The sequence below is a fragment of the Sinocyclocheilus anshuiensis genome, unplaced genomic scaffold (assembly GCF_001515605.1).
Source record: "Sinocyclocheilus anshuiensis isolate Anshui unplaced genomic scaffold, SAMN03320099.WGS_v1.1 scaffold1054, whole genome shotgun sequence".
Taxonomy (NCBI): Eukaryota; Metazoa; Chordata; class Actinopteri; order Cypriniformes; family Cyprinidae; genus Sinocyclocheilus; species Sinocyclocheilus anshuiensis.
The window spans coordinates 981,905-1,001,475 of record NW_015536544.1 but is presented as its reverse complement, the minus strand read 5'-3'; the positions used below and the strand labels follow the sequence as shown (position 1 = coordinate 1,001,475).

The 19,571-nt window shown below is 39.4% G+C and overlaps 1 protein-coding gene and 1 pseudogene across 1 annotated transcript; both read right to left on the bottom strand.

The window, feature by feature from the left end:
- Positions 1 to 1,751: 1,751 nt before the first annotated feature.
- Positions 1,752 to 7,716, bottom strand: slc13a1 (solute carrier family 13 member 1). The gene is made up of 15 exons (XM_016499640.1): positions 7,618 to 7,716; positions 7,043 to 7,171; positions 6,792 to 6,928; positions 6,508 to 6,695; positions 6,372 to 6,411; positions 6,215 to 6,281; positions 5,970 to 6,124; positions 5,697 to 5,816; positions 5,124 to 5,219; positions 4,041 to 4,142; positions 3,830 to 3,924; positions 3,628 to 3,722; positions 2,655 to 2,816; positions 2,440 to 2,577; positions 1,752 to 1,911 (listed from the first exon to the last, which is right to left on the bottom strand). The coding sequence occupies exons 1-15, from the start codon at positions 7,714 to 7,716 to the stop codon at positions 1,777 to 1,779; spliced, it is 1,758 nt and encodes a 585-aa protein (XP_016355126.1). The 3' UTR covers positions 1,752 to 1,776.
- Positions 7,717 to 15,363: 7,647 nt separating this feature from the next.
- Positions 15,364 to 19,571, bottom strand: part of LOC107698565 (IQ and ubiquitin-like domain-containing protein) — a 13,595-nt pseudogene continuing 9,387 nt past the window's right edge.

Genomic DNA, 19,571 nt, shown 5'->3' with positions numbered 1-19,571 from the left:
ATATACTTTCAGAGCCATTTAGGTGCATTACTTATCTCTAAGCAGCCACAACTGCAGATACATAGATGACAGTTGTTCTCTGTAACCTCATTTCATCAAAGCTAATCTGCTTCTTGAATCTCTTTGATAAGTCTGCCACCCAGGCTAGATTTGTAAAAAAATGTAATTTTGGGATTCAGTAATTAGAGATGAGACAATCCACTGCACAGTGCACAGTTCAATTAAAATTGATACAGATTGCAAAGCTTTGTTTATTAAAATCTGTTTGAATTCCTGCTAGAACATGATGACTGTGAATGGTTCCGGATGTTTATTTAAATGTTTTTTTTCCCTTGCCAAAACATATGTGAAACATATGTAGAACACACAAGACAGAGAGTAACTGTCTCACAGTTTAACAAGAAACATTTTACACATATGAACAATGGATGTCAACCAAATTTGACATCAAGGTTCTATGCAAAATACAAACTTCTGTAATAGTGAACTTTAAAATACTATTGAAACAAACAAAAACATTATAAAGTTAAAAACAAAATGGCACTGGCTAGAAATGCTCATTTTTTGCAAGAAGCCAAACAACTGAGTAGCTCACCTAAAATCAATAGCTATTATTTCCTGGCCACTGTTATGTGCAAGTTTGTCTCTAATGTTGAAAGTGGGACTGTGTACTTTCTTGAAAATGTTGTCTGTTATTTACTCTGTTAACTTTTGATCTAATTTGTTCACAATGTAATTTCAACATTCTACTCATACAGTTCACTTCTTTGTATATATATATATATATATATATATATATATGTTCACTTATCTGTATATATGTACAGGCTAGCATATAACAAAAATATACAACTCTATAAAACATTAAGTGCTATGTTAGCTGACGGGACTAAACCTGCCATGCAAACTCTGCTTAAAGCTAAAGAAATATCTTTAATATAATACATTTTGTATAAACATTGCACAGTTGAATTGTGCACCAAAGCTGTTTTTAACAGCTTTTACTGGTCTCTTTGAACCCCTCAAAAGAGTAAATGTCAAAAGGAATCACAGATTTGAGCCAATGATGACAAAGATTAAAATGCTTATAATACAAAAACATACAAACAAACAATGACGTTCAAACTGAACATCTCATGGAACCCAAAGCATTCAGTCTGTTGTAGTGATGCGCGGATGAGCTAAACGTGAGTACCAAATTGAGAAAGTACTGTCGGGTTTGTCTTAAGTTAATGTAAACAGTTGCAAAATAAAACGCATAGTATCAGTATTGGATCCGTGAAATAATAGGTCTTGTGACAGCAGCCTAGCTGTGCCGTCTTTTATTAATGTTAATCAAACAACAAAACTTACTGCTCTTGACTAAATAATGTTTTGTTGAATAACTTTTAATGTTAATTTACAGTTTATTCAATTTCTGTAGCCTATTTAAAACACGTTCATAATTTAGAAAATGTAGTTAATACTTGCATCATTAATGATTTATTTTATCCACCCGCGACCCACCCGCAAATAATCAGAATGCATTTTTTTATTACCCGACCCATCCGATCCGCGGATTATCCGCAGCGCCCGCGGATATAACCGCCATCCGCGCATCACTAGTCTGTTGTATTGCCTAATCCAAGCTGGTCATACAACCTTGCCCAAGTGATCCAACTGAGTAAAACATTTGGATTGTAGGCTTTTGCGCTATCAACAATTCAGCCAGCATCAAGGGATCCCATGTAATTTGAAAACTAAATGTCCACATTTGTAAAATATTCACAGTGATGGTCATACTCCTGTGCCGTTTACAACTGGTGCCCAGTCTGGGTAGGTGTCCAGGTTAAGCAGAGGTGTTCCCCATGTCATAAGAGCTAATAGGACTGTAAGAACACCTATAATATTTACCCCCAGCCCTGCCTTCACCTATAGTGAGAAAGAAAACCATACAAAGCTCAGTTACTGTAAATTTATAAGATTTACCTTTGACACATTTACTTTTGTATTGTACAAATTTACATCCAAAATGACTTCCAAAGGAACCAAATCATAGGCCACGTACACACTGCAAGTTTCAGGAGTGACAACCGCATTTAAATGTGGGAGTAAGTCCCGTAAATTATCGTTCCATGTGTGTACAGAACACGACTCACTCCCGAAACTGCTATGAATGGCAGCGTGGTAACCATAGCAACGTTGTGGCATCTCGGAGAGAATGGAGGCCCACAGATTAGCTAATTTTGATCATTAGCTAGTTCATCATCATTAACAACTAGTTGTTCAGTTCGGTTCAGTACACACTGCATAGAATTTCTGTAAATGCAGTTGTCACTACCTGTATTTTTTGGGAGTTAATGCGGTGAATTATGTGTGTACAGAACGCGATTAAGGAAAGTAAAGGGTGAACTGACAACCGAATTTAACTGTAGTGTGTACGTGGCCATAAGGACTCACCATGTCCATGCTTGTCAGATGACCATATGTGAAGACAATGGCATTAGGAGGATTAGAAACTGGAAGTAGGAATGAAAAGGACACACATAGGGCCGTGGGAATCAGCATGTACAGAGGGTTGACTCCAATTGCCTCGGCCTAATAAAGATAATTTCTGATGAGATCAGCCCAAAAAAGTGAAAGTAATATTCTACATATACTGAATTGACACATACCAAGGGGGCCAGTATAGGCAAAAAGATTGTCATCGTGGCAGCATTGCTGGCCACCTCTGTGATAGAGGTGACAATAAGGCAGGCAATGGTGACAGTGGCTAAAGGAGGAAGACTTCCCAAGGGAGTCAGCAATTCAGCAACCCAAGTCGATAGACCAGAAATCTGTCGGGTGAAAAAAAATGAAAAAAACATCAGATCATCTTTGAAAGACATAAGGTAAGTTAAAGTGTCCAGCCAAGATATTCATGAACTCAAACGAACCCACTTTCATAAATGTACCAACATCTCTTTGTATGCTTGTCAACAGAGACTGGAGTCGTAATTTAGCTGTTTGTCGAGATACGGCGCCCAAACAGCCTGATGTTGCATATGGAGAATGCAGCACAGTAGTCTCCATTTCTGCTTTGAAGATTTTAAAGACTGGACTTGCCATGACATTTGGGTGTCTGGATCAAAACAGGGCTGGAGCCTTGATGATAAGACCCCACCCCAGCCTACCTACACCAGGAGAATATTAAGAAGTTGACGCTCTTGTTTCCAGCCTTTGCGACTGACATGAGGAAGGAGCCGTTTGTTATGCTGAAATGATGTGCTTCAGTGCCAGTCTTATAATGGAGGCGTGTAATTAGCTTGAATGGAACGTCAAAGCAGACAGAGAGTGACACAGTAGAATTGTTGTTCTCTGTGCAACGTTAATGGGCTGCACGCTGTTACGAGGCTTAGATGTGATCCGTCTTTTCATTTATTTCTTTTAAAAGGAAATTAATGTTTAAGATTATGAGTAAAGGGTGCAATTGAGCTGTCCAGGCCTGCCAAAGCCACTAGTGAATTAGACTGGCCCGTTTAATTGAATCCAGGCATGTTAAAATGGACCATTAACTGATTCATCTATTAAAGCGGCCTTGTACTTTTCTATTCATTTCTTTTTCTCTCTCACAGATATAGTTGGGTTTCCATTAAATCCTGATCCTACCTTTGTGCCTTCAGCCAAAGCGAAACCGCCACCCACGAGCAGACTGATCTCCCATGGCATACAGGCCTGGAAGTCCTTCCACGTTATCAAGGCCACTGTCACAGGGATTGACAACGTTAATAAGCACCAAAACTGCTGATAGTGAGCCTCTAATCATTTGGAAGGTTTTCACGCATGCACAAAGGAAATGAGTAAGCCATACCGTAGTGCTCTGCATTTGGTTTGTGTGCAGGGATGATGAAGAACATGAAACCCAGCAACAGCGCTACAGTGGCATCCGTAGCGTAACCTGGGTAACTGAAGAAATAACAACATACAAAGGATAAATTTGAAATCTAAAGGCAATTATTGAATAGAATGATGACTTTCTCTGAAATGCAGAAGTATATCTACATAAATGTGAACACACTCACTCAGGAAACAGTGATGACCAGCCAGGCATGAAACCTGGGTTTCTTGTAAACCACAAAATTGCCATCAGAATGAAGATGATCATGGTGATAATTTCCTGCCAGTTGGATCATTAGAGAAACAGTGTTACAGAGAAATGATCAGAAATGTATGCATCTCATTGCTCTAAACACTGGAATACACTACATGACTTTTGCCCTGATTTGCTGTCAACTCTAGTTGCTGAGAAATAGTCACGAGAAATATGCGTAGTGTATGATGGGCACAGACAGTTTGTTTTTTCAGTTTGTCATGCGCCTCCTAACAATGAGATGCATGTTTCTGTATAAGTTTACTGTTTTCGAAATGACTTGAAAGTCTGGTAGTGTGTGATCCTCAGTTGTTTAGTGTACGATGCCAGTTTTTCTCTGCACCACTTTCAAATTCTGTTCAGATTTTAAAAGTTGTTTAGTGTATTCAAGTCTTAAGTAAAAATAAACTTCTAAACTTCTATATTAATAATCAAAATAATAAGGACATAATCAGGTCTTGAAATACTTCTAACCTTGCCAAAATGGCACACTTTGACACGTTAACACATAATGCACATGAAAGTCCGCATGAAACCAAAAATTACACTATTTACTTTGTTAGCACAAATTGCTAGTCTTGAGGTGAACAAATCATTTGTGCAAATTAATCCACTGACAAAAAAAATTGTTTGTTTTGGTCATCTTTAATCAAAATCTGAAAATGTGCTTCCTCTCTGAAATGGCATTGCTTCTCTGATGATGTTAGCTTGCTGAGAGCGAGAGATGCCGGGGAGGTGTGCTAAAATAAAACCCCGTCCTCTATTTAATATTCCGTTTCAGTTGGAAAGTCGTCACAATACTAAAGTAAAGTCGGCAGCAACTTCCAGTTCACATGGACTTTAACATTTAAAGATAAATATAAGGAAAAGAGTCTCCTGCTGTTTGGAAAAAAACAGAAAACCACACCAAAATCATGGTATTGATTGATCAATGTATGAGGATCGTCAGGGAAAAATAAGTACAGTTCACACTTTCAAAATGTTAAGATCTTTGAAATTAAAAAAGAGTTCCAACCTTATGGGTCCCAGTGAGTTGTACTGATCCTGGAGCACTTTGGCAGTGTGTTTTTCCTTTTCAGATTGCTGTTTGGAGCACAGACTGGCACGAAAGCTAGGGATGGATGTAAAAGTAGATATGCTTTTATTGTTCAGTTCATTCACTGTCATTTCAATGCACACATGTAGTTGATTTTGACGAGCGGATGAATTGACTGAAATATCTGCATGAGACAAAAATCCATTTAAACTATGCATGAGAACAATCTCTGTCACAACGTCATGCATCCATGTTCTGTGAGTGATTCTTCATCAGGGATAGAAGAAAATCTCAACGGGGTGAAATGAAGAAGGCTTCTCGATAAAACAGGATTATTCTAGAGCGATGAGAATGGGAGGCTGTGAGTGAGTGAGATGCAGAGCAGGATGAAGAAGATTGAGGACATGTAGAGGAAGCTGAAGAAATGCAAATGGCAGCATGATTTGAAATGATTAATTAATTTAAATGAAAGCCAAAGACGAAGAGTAAAAATGAGGAACAGAGAGGGGTCAGGGAACGACTTATTGAATAGGAGACATCACGATCACTCACTTGGACCCGAGGTACATCCAGTGCAGGAATATCCATGACAAAATCAGCATAATTATGCAGATGGGAAGACAAAGCACGAACCAGTTCCCAAAATTAATGATGGTGCATTCTGGGTAGTACCTGAGGAAATGTCACAAAAAGCACAGTTTAGAAGGATAGACTGACCAAACTATATAATATACAGTATTAGAAATAATGGGAAACATTATATACTAATTCAATTAAAACTAAAATAGTTCCACACTTTAGTTTGAAGCCAAATTGTAAACTCACTGATAAATGTATTCAGCAAAGATAAGGTTTGTGGATGTTCCTGATAATGTGGTCAGACCCCCAATGGATGAGGAGTAGGCAATGCAAAGTGACAAGCCTTTGCACATCATGTGATCTTCACGGGTCCTGTACTTTCCATTATATAGTGGAGGCGGCTAACACATATAGAGAAATCCCAGTTTATTGGAAAGGCAAGGAGAAGGATTTTGTGCATTTTAATGTCAGATTGTGCATGTTTTACTGACCTTCACAGTTTCTGGTTCCTCAGGCTCAGGAGCTGTCTGAACTGGCGCCGTAATTCCTGCTTCAATGCTGTAAGTGTACAAAAAAAAATCTCATTCAGACTTTAAAAAACAATTGTTTTCTGTCTTTTTTTGTTGTTGTAATTTTACATATGTTCACCTTTTTATCTTCTCAGACTGGTCATACTGGGCCTCAATATCTGAAAACAGATGTTTAATTATTAAATGCGGCACAGCTCTTAAAGGTTAAAATGATCATTTATTGCTCATCTCAAATGAAAGCTGCACCAGTTTACCTTCAAGCTGAAGAGAAGGGTTGGAGATGCCATTTAACGCCCCCTTGTGGTCTTTGCTGGCCTGTTCACTTGCGTTCAAAACCTGCTGGATCACTGCCTCCACAATTGGCATTACCATCGCCACAGTTGAGGTGTTGCTCAGCCACATAGAGAGGAAAGCACAGCCAACCATGAACCCGAGCATCAACCTGTCAAACACATTTCACAGTAAACAAGCGGGTTTGCATTGGTCCATCCTGCTATGATTCATCACAACACAAATAATAAAATAAAAGCAGTCTTACATGCCAGGATTGACTCCAAACCCAGTCACCAATCTGAGGGCAATTCTCCGGTGAAGACCCCATTTCTCAATGGATGTCGCTAGACAGATGACACCAAGAAGCAACAAGTGGAAGTCTTTGAAATATACAGTTGCAACCTAAAGAAAGATGGTCGGTCAGTCACATTATTAGTCCAGAAATAGGCCTATTGTAATCAGCTTTCCATAGGATTGTCTTCAAAAAGTACTAGTGACTAGTTCAGGAAAGTGTACCTGTGAGGACTTCATGATCCCAAAAAGAGGGAAAAGCAGCGAAGGGAGAAGTGCCGTCACAGACAGAGGAATGACCTCCGTCATCCAGTACACAGCCATTAATATTAGGATGTATGCACATTCTGCTTCCTAGTGGACATGATATCAGGAATCCATTATATCATTATATCCATTCAGAAGATAACCAGTAATACAAAAAAGACTGAAGCAATAAAAACCAGCGTCTTTTACATTATCCGTCTTTTGGCAAAAAGTCTTTGTCTTGGACAAAAAAAAAAAAAAAAAGTATATCAAAATGTCTTTGCAAAAATGTCTTTCAATCGAAAGTGAAAGTTTGAAATTGAGAGCAAAAGACATTAAATATTTTTTAAAGACATTTTAAAGCTAATTCATATGTGCCAAAGTATTTGTACAAAATGTACAATATAATATACAATTCTTTAGACAAGTTTTGCTTCATTACTCTTAGTTCATTACATTAATTTTACTCTTAACAAATATTAATTTTCACATTATTTTCATTGAGATCTAACCTGATAGAAAATCTCTCCCCATGTGTTTGTAGCATGTCTAACCTTTTTTCTGATGACCAGTGGCAGCGGTGGCAAAGCCAGTGGCGTGCAGACAATGATTAGGGGTTTCAAGGAGCTCCAAGAACATCTAAGCCGCCTCATTCTGTGGCCGAAACGGAGTCAGCTCAGAGACTTTGTCTTATGATGGCCTTTAAATAATGTGCAGCTGATTAATCTTTGCCCTGGTGCCATCCGCATCCGCTGTTACTGGTTCGTTCCGGGCATGTCATAAAGCCTTATGGCCATGGAGATTAAGCTTTAAGATTAGACTCCCACCAGTTTTACCTCATGCAAGTCCCTTCTAACCTGAGCAAAATTAACAACAAATTTGCATATAAAAGCAAGAGCATTATAAAAATAAACTCACTGACACAAGACACATTGCCACAGACAATGACCTGGAATTCACACCTTTTTCTTCTAACAGCAAACGTCATTGTCGTTTCTCTTGTTGGGCCATAATCTGGAACTGCACAGGGGTCTGTTAAACAACAACCTGGGAGACTTCATAAACACAAACTCTCAGAAATCACACAGCAGGCAATAATCCGTATTGAGGCTTATTTCCAAAGAATTAGATCTGCGGGAGGAATATTTATGGAAGCATAAAAAAAGAGAAAACACACTGAAATTATAAGAAAGCTTTCATTGTAATGCTTGCAAGTTTGCATGGAAGTCCATTTTCGGCTCAGAGAAAAACGTAATAAATAAAAAACATAAATAAAACAACATTATTTATTTGTCATAATTTTGACTGTATCTCACAATTGTAATATTGTATCTTACAACTGTGACTTTTTATCTTACAATTGCTATTTTTTTCTCATAATAGGGAATTTATATCTCAGAAATCTGTCTGTCTTGTAATCTCAATTTTACATCACACAATTGATTAATTCCAAATAATTCCAACTTTATTTCTTAAAATTGTTACTATTTCTTGTAATCAAGTCTTTATATTTCACAGTTGCAACTTTCCATCCCACAATTAAAGATTTCTCTCTCATAACTGCAAATCTACTGTTTGTAATTGCTTCTTTACATCTCAAAATTGTGGCTTTATCCCACAACTGCAATTTTTTCCCCGTAACTGCAAGTTTATCTTTTAATGGCAACTTCACATCTCACAACTGGTATTTAATTCCAAATTTTATTTCTTATAATTGTTCTCATAATCGTGACTTTGTATTTCACAAATGCAACTTTCTGTCACACAACTGAGACTGTATTTCTTGTAACTGCTACTTTACATCTCAAAATTGTGACTTTATACCATTACAATTTTTTTTAACTATTGTTACTTTATGTTTTATTGTAATCTTTATCTCACAATTGTCTGAAAATCTTAAATGGCTTCCATTTGAACAATCTAAAATAAAAAAGGGGGGTTAGGTTTTCGTAACTCTGTGAATCATATAACGTAAATTGTGCCTATGGAAAACTTAAGAATCCAATGGAAAAAGTCACAAGGAGTTGGCCTCTGACCAGCTGTAATGTCAAATCTGATGCTTTCTTCATGACCTCCCTTTACAATTGTCATTTCAGTCAGGATTACCAAGGATTTGAAATGCAAAATGGTGTTTCCTTGAAACATCATTGGATAACCTGGACTTAGTGTTTTTACAGAACATTCATTTCATCCAGTCGGCACTATTACACATTAATCGCAATCCTGAAGCTTTCTCAAGGTACAAGATCAAAGCCTTTTCCAATGTCCAAAGATTACAAAAAAATTGCACAATACTGGTGGGAAAAATAATAGAGAAAATCTAACTTACCTTTGACTTACTTTACTCATGCACAGATGGAAAGATCGAACAATAACCTAACAATCTCATGTTGCTCTCAGGGCCCACTAAGTTTTTCATAACACCTTCATTTCACCAAACAAAAGTGTTCCCTTTCGAACGGTTCTCGTTGCGTTGACACGTTTATAAGGAAATTCCTGTTTACTCTGATACTGAAGCCTGATTTGTTCACATACGTGTAGCTGCACGAACCAATGGCGCTTCAACCTGCCAAAAGGGGAAGAGCCGACCTTAAGGCGGCTCTGAGCGCCATTTCGTCAGAATTTTTCGCCCTTTAGCGATGAAGATCATCTCCTCGCTGACTCTGCAAGCAAGAAGCCGAAGAAGGAAGAAGCTCAGCTCAGCCTGCTGCTCGCAACTGTAGAAGGAGCCCCTGCCAGCGGAAGAAGCCACAAGCCTTCCCCTGCGGTCATCCGGCACATTTAAGAGCAAATTTCCAGCAACATTGCTGCAAATGTCATGCTGCAAATGTGTGGCAGATGGGCACAGTGAGTGCGTCGCCTGTCTGGGTAGCGCCCCCACAGAGGCTACTCCTCTCCCAAGAAAAATGGCGGGCCCAGGCATCTGAACAGTGCACTTATGAATCGCCCGTTCAAGATGCTGACTTACAAACAGATCTTCGTGCAAATATACCCCGGGGACTGTTTTTTTTATCGGTGGATCTGAAAGATGCTTGCTTTCTTATCCAGATAGCCCCAATCACAGACCACTCTTGAGATTCGCGTTTGAGGGGGTGGCTTATCAATATTCAGTCCTACCATTCTGTCTGTCTCTGGTCCACGCACAAGTGCATGGACGTGGCTCTTTCCTCTCTGAGACAGATGGGAATCCGCATTATGAATTTCCTAGACGATTGGCTGGTCTTAGCCAGATCGGAACAGGAACTTATCGCTCACAGGTCGCTGCTGCTCTGCCACCTGGAGCGGGTTGGACTAAAAATCAATTTAGCCAAGAGCTCTCTGTCTCCCAGCCAGCATGTTGTCTTTCTGGGGACAGTTATCGATTTTGCCCAGATGCGGGCATGGATTACGCCGGAACGCTCCCTGATAATTCAGCAGCTAGCAGCGTCATTCAGACCCTTTTGGTGCCTGGGACATTTTCATCAGGGTAACCCACCGCTGCATCAGTGCTGTGGCCCTTTAGAAAGACCCAAGCCTGTTTCAATCAGGCATCCCATCTGGACTGACCCCCAGATGGAAGGTAGTCATGACAGATGCCTCCAACTCAGATTGGGGAGCTCTGTATGAGGGCAGACTGGCGTTTGGCTCCTGGTCAAACCTGGAGCTATGCTTGCACATCAACTGCCTCGAGATGATGGCAGTTTTTCTAGACCTAAAAACCTTCCTGCTGGCCTTAAAGGAGCACCACGTCCTGGTCCATTTGGACAACATAAGGGTGGTAGCCTTTATATATCGCCAAGGCAGTTTCAGGTCACGCTCCCTCCACAGGTTGGCTCGACGCCTCCTTTTATGGGCACAGGGCAAAAAGGGCTGAAAGCAGTTCATGTGCTGGGCAGACTGAACCAGGGAGCAGACATGCTGTCCAGGGGAAATGTAGCTCCAGGAGAATGGAGACTACATCCCCAAATGGTTCAAACGATCTGGTTTGTCTTCAAGAAGGCAGAGGTGGACCTCTTCCCCTCAGAAGACAACTTTCATTGCATGTGGTTTCCCGAGTTGATTCAGCTGCTATCGGAAGCCCCTTGGCCGATACCATTGGGGATGGACCTCCTCTCGCAAGCAAAGGACATGATTTGGCATCCCCAGCCAGAGATGTGGAGCCTTCATGTTTTCTGACTGGTGTGCAGCATGGAACGAGGACCCATCCTCTTGTGATGTGTCCTATGTGCTAACCTTTCTACAAGACCTACTGGATAAGGGGCGCAAACGGCCTGGTCGTTAGGTTTCTGAGGGGTGCTCGAAGATTGAATCCGCCTCGCCCTCATAGTGTGCCGACTTGGGACTTATCTATAGTCCTCAGGGCCCTACGGGGCCGTCCTTTCGAGCCACTCTGCTGACTTGCGGACCCTGTTGCTTAAGACTGCCCTCTGTCTGGCTTTGGCGTCGGTCAAGTGAGTGGGTGACCTGCAAGCACTGTCAGTCATGTCTTGAGTTTGGGCCTAACGACTGTAGAGTCGTCCTCAAACTGAGACACGGCTATGTGCCGAAAGTGCTTTCCATTCAGAGCACAAGTCATCACCCTTCTAGCGCTCCCCAATTCAGAAGGTGAGCAGGGTTCTAATCCACTCTGCCCATTTCGGGCACTTAGAGCGTATGTTAAGCGCTCTGGCCCGTTTCGGCACTCAGAGCAGCTCTATGTATGCTTCAGAGGCCACTAAAGGGCTGCCGGTCATGAAGCAGAGACTTGCTGGATAGTGAATGCTATAGCCCTGGCTTACACCACAGCGGGCTTACAGTGTCCTGTAGGAGTGAAAGCACACTCCATCAGAGGGATGGCCTCCTCCTGGGCTTGGTCCAGCAAGATTTCTATTGGTGATATTTGTGCGGCCACTGGCTGGTCATCGCTGTCTACCTTCACCAGGATTTATAACTTGGACGTCCCTGCCCTGCAGGCACAGATTGGTCCACTTAAGTCTACCTAATCCCCTTTGTTAATGGAGAGGATTAAGTTATGTCCTCAGCCTAAATGGCTTGGGTCTCATTATTGGCTCATGCTTACAGGAGCCCTTAGTACGGGGGTTCTGGGGCTGGGCTCGCAGAGCGGCTTCGTTCTGCACTTGCTAATAGCATGGAGCTATTGGACGCATTCCCCATAAGCGTGTCAATGCAATGGGAGAGACCGTTCGAAAGGGAATGCGCCATTTACTAACGTAACCTCGGTTCTCTGAGATAAGGGAACGAGCGTTGCGTAGGCTGCCGTGTTATAAGGCTGCACACAAATCGTTGACTGTTGCTTCAGGCAAAAGATTCTGATGAAATGGCAGACATATATAGAGGTCGGCTCCTCCCCATTTGGCGGGCTGAAGTGCCATTGGTTCGTGCAGCTACACAAACGTGAACAAATCAGGCTTCATTATCAGAGTAAACAGGAGTTTCCCCATAAGCTCGTTCCCTTATCTCAGGGAACAGAGGTAACATTAGTAACCAGAGTGTTTTCTTTGTTACCATTTTGAAGCTATCATTGCATTGAGCAGTGAACTGAAAGTATACAGATCGGTACAGTAAACACCAATTAAATCGTCAAACTGGAGAAACAGAAAAAAAACAAATAGATACAAGACAATCTCAGCAAACGTAATTTATATAAATTGTCACTGATTAACAAAACTGATCCATACAACCTGACCGCAAATAGTTGAGTGCCGCCTGTGTTACGAGATTTTCGAATTCAGTGGGCGGAGCATACATGAATATTCATGAGTTTCCGGACATGCACGTGAAACTGAGAATTTTAGTTCCCGCTCTTTGTATCTCAGCAGATTTAATGTTATATTTCAAAAAAGCTAAATGTATTTCCAGCGTTGCGCAAACTTAAGCCTAAACTACATGTATTCATCATTTCGTTACAGTTTAACGTTTTTATTAGTTTGCAGTGCACACTTTTTGTTCACACAAACCTGCACGTTTTGTGCAGTCGTCTCTGACTGAATGATTGCATTGATTGGCATTGTTAGGATAAAGCACAGGAAACCTTAGCTAGTTGTATACATTGATTTCAGTTCGATGTGCACTTGCGATGCTTTAATACTGTTATTAGTTGTTATCATTGGTTGAATACATCACTGCCTGCAACAAATGAAATAAACCTATATAAATGTATCTGTGGAGTCCACGAATAATTCAAAAATAGTTAAAAGTGAACTATTAAAAAGAATAGCTGAACATAAGTTCACAAATAAAATATATTGTTTAAATTGTTACTGCCTTGAGTTATTATTTTGGAATAAATGTAAAATGCTTAAAAACACTAACTTGATGAGATTCATACTTGGCTTTAATAAACAGAATATTGATTACATTGTTAATGTAAAAATATAAAACAGATTTTTTTCCCCCTCTGGTAGTGTAAGTGATGTTTATTTAACCAAGAACATGTGACTGGGATAGGAATTTACATTTGATAAAAAAACAAAAAAAAACGAATTCATTTCAGAACACCACCCCACACCACTGCTGTGGACATATTTTTGTATGCTGGTGTGATGATCCATTTGTTAACTTACCCTGTTCCGAGTCTGTTCAACATTCTCCATTGTTGTCATGGTTGTAAACTATAATACAGTCATACACTGTCTCAAAAAATGTTGCTGAAATTTCAATGTTTTTTCACGTTTTCAATATAAAATATTTAAACTTTTACAAACAAATATAAATTTACAAATGAATATTATCACAAGGTTTAAGGTTCCATTTGCACAGTGAAACCAAAAATCCCAGGATACCTGGATGATTACAGCCACACTGATTTCCAGTAATAGCACAGATACAGACATGTGCACCAACTACCATTTCAGTTATTTATTGCTATGCTCTTCTGTTACCTTAAGTTTAAAACTGTCTTCCTCTGGCAATGAATGAAATAACGTTCACCACCATATCAGTGGCCTAATAAACATTTTGAAACCTACACTGACATCAACCTACACTACACATTTTCTGCCATCTGTTCTTTGACCATGTGTTGCACTGTGTACCTGGATGATACACAATGATAATCATTGATATAAATGCATGATCTATTTTGATGCACAACAAACACTAATTCAACTATTTATTAATCATAAATTTTCATAAACATATTCTTAATTGAGCTTTAATTAGAGGCCCTTTATTGTTTTGTCATTGGAAATGTATTTTAGTAGAAGTATTCAGTTTAAATTGCACTTGAATTAAGTACAAACCCCCCAAAACAATATTTAATTTCAGTAGTGAAGTAAAATAATTCAAGTACACTTATGCAAGACGATTGCATGACATTTCACGGTATTAACAAGACCAGATTAACCTGTTTCTGCTCCCCCGCTCCCTGGTCGTCTGTTGTTTAATAGCATTGATAATCCAAAACAACATGTGGATATAACGTTAGCTACTTCAGAAAATAGAAAAGAAGCACATCTTAAAAATCTCTTACCTTTATGAAAATGTTGATAGCTTACAAATGTCTGCGATACCCACAATGCACTTCGATTTTCGTAATTGTGACACCACCTAAGAAAGACCTGTTTTTTGTTATCATATTCTATTTTTGAAGCTTAACTAAGTGTCATTAATGTTCCTTACGGGATCACAGAATGTCAGAGGTAGAGTCTGTGCCAAAGAACATGATAAGCCAAATCTCTAATAAACCCATTTTATTAAGCACCGCTTATAAACCCGCGTAATGGAGGAAGAGAAATAAAACTCAAACCTTTCATCACTTTATCAGCAGTCTACAGTCATTCTTTCAGCCGTTAGTCCTGTGGTGCTGATGGTCTCGTTCACATTTGTTCAAAAGGAAACGCAGGAGGAGGTTCTTGACCTTTTCCTGTAATTGCAGATCTTAGATTGCTCACCTCGTGATTAGATCTAGGCTATATATCATTTGCAAAGGCCTAATTAAAACCTCTTGAACTTGAACCCGAAGTGTTCCCAGAAATAACTTTTCAATGCATTCTTGTGTGGTGTAATCATGGAGGGATAATCTACCTTTTTGTCAGTCTAATCTCGATTTTTTTATGCAGCTTACTTTGTACTCAAGACTCAAAAACATGCTAATGCTGCATTTTTCACAGGATTGTAGTGTAGCTACTCTTTTTACCAACTAGTATTTTACAAAATACCAATGAAGCTGAAAATGAAAATAAAAATCATAAAACGTCTTCCTCAATTACTGTCGAGTGTTAAGTAATTAGCATTAATGAATGATCCTAATGAATGGAAAACATAAAAGAGAGAAGCGAAAGATTTTAATGATCAGGCCGAATTGCACAGAGCAGTGGAGTAGAGACAAAAAACGGCCCCGCTACTCCCGGTTTTAATCGACATATAAGATACTCAAATTCTATAAATGATCTTGAAGAAGATTTTAGATCTCTATACTTTACTGTCTGAAGTCCACAAATAGCGAAGCTACATTAGTCCCTGAGCACCCCGCAGGATTGTGGGTAGCCTCTTAGCGATTCTACTTGGTCGCCTTGGTGATGGGCTTGGAGACCAGCAGGTTGCAGAGGGCAGCAGGCTGTATTTCAGTGTCGTGGAGACATTCAGCCATCGCAGGAATCTGGGAGAGGCACTTCCTGGCCAATGCGTGTTTCTGCTTGACGTTACGGATAACTACCACATCGTATGCCTGCAAGTGAAAACAGCAGCCATTTGTACGGTGGAACGAATGGTTTTGCTCTCAAGTGGTGGCAGAGACAAATGTGTTCTGTATATGCAATCCTTGTAAACACCATCTCCAGAATTGAGCTTTGCCAAGTATACAGTTGAAATTCATGATTTTAAAGTTCTAGCAGATGTAATCCTTGATCTTTTTCGACTAAAGCCTGATTATATATTACACTATTCTACAATATTTTTTTTTATTATGCAATCTGCTGGTAGCTCTACTTGGTACTTAGATTAGTGCAATAATGCCTGAATATTTGATATTATATCATATCCTGAGTTGTGCTTTACCATTTAATAATTTCTTTCTGTATGAAGAAAAAAATTCAGAAGTGACCACAGTACCTTCTCAATGTCCTCCAGTTTGAGATGTGCAGCCGCCTCGTCCTTCATAAGGAGGATGCAGTTCCATGGGCTCCAGTCCAAATGCTTCTCCCAGCGCACCAGCAGTAAATCATGAAGGTCTTTCCAGCCACTCAAAGCAGACTGAGTCCCACACAGCACATCCACCAGGTACCGCAGGTCCTGCTCCTAATGAGGACGGGAAGTGTCTTGAACACAGCATGAACTTGGTATTCTGTTCTGCTTAAAGCAAATTTATTCCTGCATTCTCAAACAAAAGAACTACTAAGACTATGTTTAAAATCTTAAAATCACAAGTGGAGGAAAAAAAGCAGGTTTTGCAAAAACTGACATGGCTCTTTCTATACAGTTGAAATGAATCATGAATGAATAAAACTTTACCTGCAGCAGGTAAGTGATTTTGGCTTCTGGGCCGCACTCGGCCTCAGAGTAACGCAGGCATCTAAGAATGTTCTTGTAAAGAGAGAAGTCTTCTCTTCGACGGGCCTCATTGTCTAAATCCATGCAGCAGCGACAGAGGCCAACCGCAGACGCATTAGTGTTCAGAGCAAAGTCAGTGGATGACTGATACTCATTACAGCCACGACACAAATAAATGTTCTTTTTCAGGTCGGCAGCATCCCGAGGCACCTGTGGAGAGCAGGGTAAATAATGTTGGTTTCAAGGAGAGATACTGTAACCAACCAAAACTTGTCAAGTTTTATTTCAGTGCTTTTAATGCCAGCCACAGTGATTTTGAAGTACAGGGTGAACTTCGCCCAATGTTGCAGTTGAAACCAGCTCATTTGAGTCCAAGTCACGACCGAGTCCAAGGCCATGAAAATATTGACTTAGACTCGGACTCGAGGACCAGAGACGAAAACCAACACCATGAAAATATGGTCTTGGACACAGACTCAAAGACCACGACTAATACCATGAATATATAGTCTTGGACTTGGACTCAAGGACATATGGTATGAATTAGACTCATGGACCAAGACCATCACAATGAAAACATGGAAGACCATGAAAATATGATCTTTGACTCGGACTCAAAAAGCAGGACCATTAAAATATGGTCTTGGACCCTGACTCTTAGACTCGGACTCGAGGACCAGAGACGAAAACCAACACCATGAAAATATGGTCTTGGACTTGGACTCAAGGACATATGGTATGAATTAGACTCATGGACCAAGACCAACACAATGAAAACATGGAAGACCATGAAAATATGATCTTTGACTCAGACTCAAAAAGCATGACCATTAAAATATGGTCTTGGACTCTGACTAAAGGAACCAGACCAAGACCATGAAAATATGGCCTTGGACTCGGACATGATGACCAAGACCGCAATCATATTTCTTTGTCATGGACATAACAATGGGAGCATGTGGACTTGGTCTTGCCTTGGACTCGACCCTCTTCTGGTCTCTGTCTTGACTTGAAAGAACTAGCCTTGACTACAACACTGGTTTAGCCACATACCCGCAGAAATTTGGACACTTGGGGGTTGAATGCAGGAGTTTTGATGTACTGGAAGAAGAGGGTGGCAATCCTCTTCCTCAACCCCTACAGGTTGCTCTTTTTAACGCCCCTCATCAGCAGGTCCACCTCCCTGTCAATCAAGTCCACTATGTCCTGTGTTAGCTTGCAATTATGTTCCTATTCACAAGAACATTTTAGAAATTAGATGAGCAAATACAGTATATGCTTTTAGGAAAGTGTTTATATTTTGTCCATATTTTGGACTACAGCTTACCTTTATGGTGTGTTTGAGAGTGAGAAGCACATCCAGACGTTCGTCCTTTGTGAACTGAGTCTGGGTAATGCTACTGTATAGGTCTCGCAGCTCCTTGGATCTGATAGTAAACTGTGTGTCCATCTGTGTCACCTTCCCGTCAAATGCACGCCATTTCTTTGGCTCTGCACACTGAGGAGAAGACAAACACAATAATCTTTGCAATTTTTCCATATTTTGCATTTAGGAGGATGTTAGAACTACATCACTCTTTATTTTATTATTATTATAATTGTTTTGCTTAGAGATGTTTATATTAATTAATATTATTTGTTAGGTTATATTAGTTAATGTTTATCTTACTATAAAATGTAGTAAACTAATTAATAAATGAATGTTTACTTTCAAGAACATTTTGTTTACTTATTCTTATTCTAGGTCTGGGTCATGAAGCAACAGTTAAAAAAAAACACTGCTATAGAGGAAGTAAAATAAAACAGCCTGTAGGATGTCTGTTCTGAATAGCATATTATCAGTTAGTTATCATTTGCCACTTGTCATGTTCAATTTTATTACATTGACATTTCTAGCAGTGTCACATTAGGTTAAGCACCTTGCTTAAGGACACAAAGGTAAATAGTTAGTCTTCTAACACAGATTTATAATTTATAAAATTAGAAAAAATTACATTATTTTACATTTATTGAAAGTAATATTGTGACAATTGTGTTCTATTTTTTTAAACCAATTAAAAATGGAATTTGTCCTTTATTGCACTGTGAACAAACAAAGGTTTTGCTCTAAAGCAGTACTGCATGCTCATGATGAGACTTTGCCGATTAGCAAAGATTGACACCTTGTTGAGGAAGGCTTGTATGGCCTTGTCCTGGTTCCTCGTGCCTGCAGCCATTCTGTGCCGTTCAATGGAGGAGATGAACTGGGTCTCTTGCTCCAGTAGAGCACACAGCGCTGCCTTTCTCTCTGCACCAGATAAGGTTACATTGATGCGTTCCACTTCCTCTATCCTCCATTCTGACACACAGAAATAAAGAATGAGAACCATCACACTAGCTTATATCCAAATCGTTGCACATATTACAACACATATATCTCCATCTCAAACCAACTACAATGTAGTAATTACAGCAAAGATATTTAAAAAATATATTCTATTACTAACTCTTTTAAAACAATGATCTGAAAAAATTAAGCACTGAATCTAATTTATCCAATTTATATACACTACCATTCAAAAGTTAGGGTAAGATTGTTTTGTTTTTGAAAGAAATCTCTCAAGCTCACCAAGGTGGCATTTATTTAATAAAAAATACAGTAAAAACAGTAATACTGTGAAATATTATTACAATCAAAAATAACTGTTTTCTATTTAATATAGTTTGAAAATGTAATTTATGCCTGTCATGCAAAGCAGAATTTTTGAGCACCCATTACTCCAGTCTTCAGTGTCACATGATCCTTCAGAAATAAATCTAACATGCTAATTTGCAGCTCAAGAAACATTCATTATTCTTAGCAATGTCTAAAACAATTGTGCTTCTTAATATTTTTGTGGAAACCCTGAAACATGAATAGAAAGTTCAAAAGAACAGCATTTCTTTGACACTGAATTGTCTGACAATTTTTTGACCATTTAAAGGGGTCATATGATGTTGCTAAAAAGAACATTACTTTGTATATTTGGTCTAATGAAATGTGTTTATGCGGTTTAAGGTT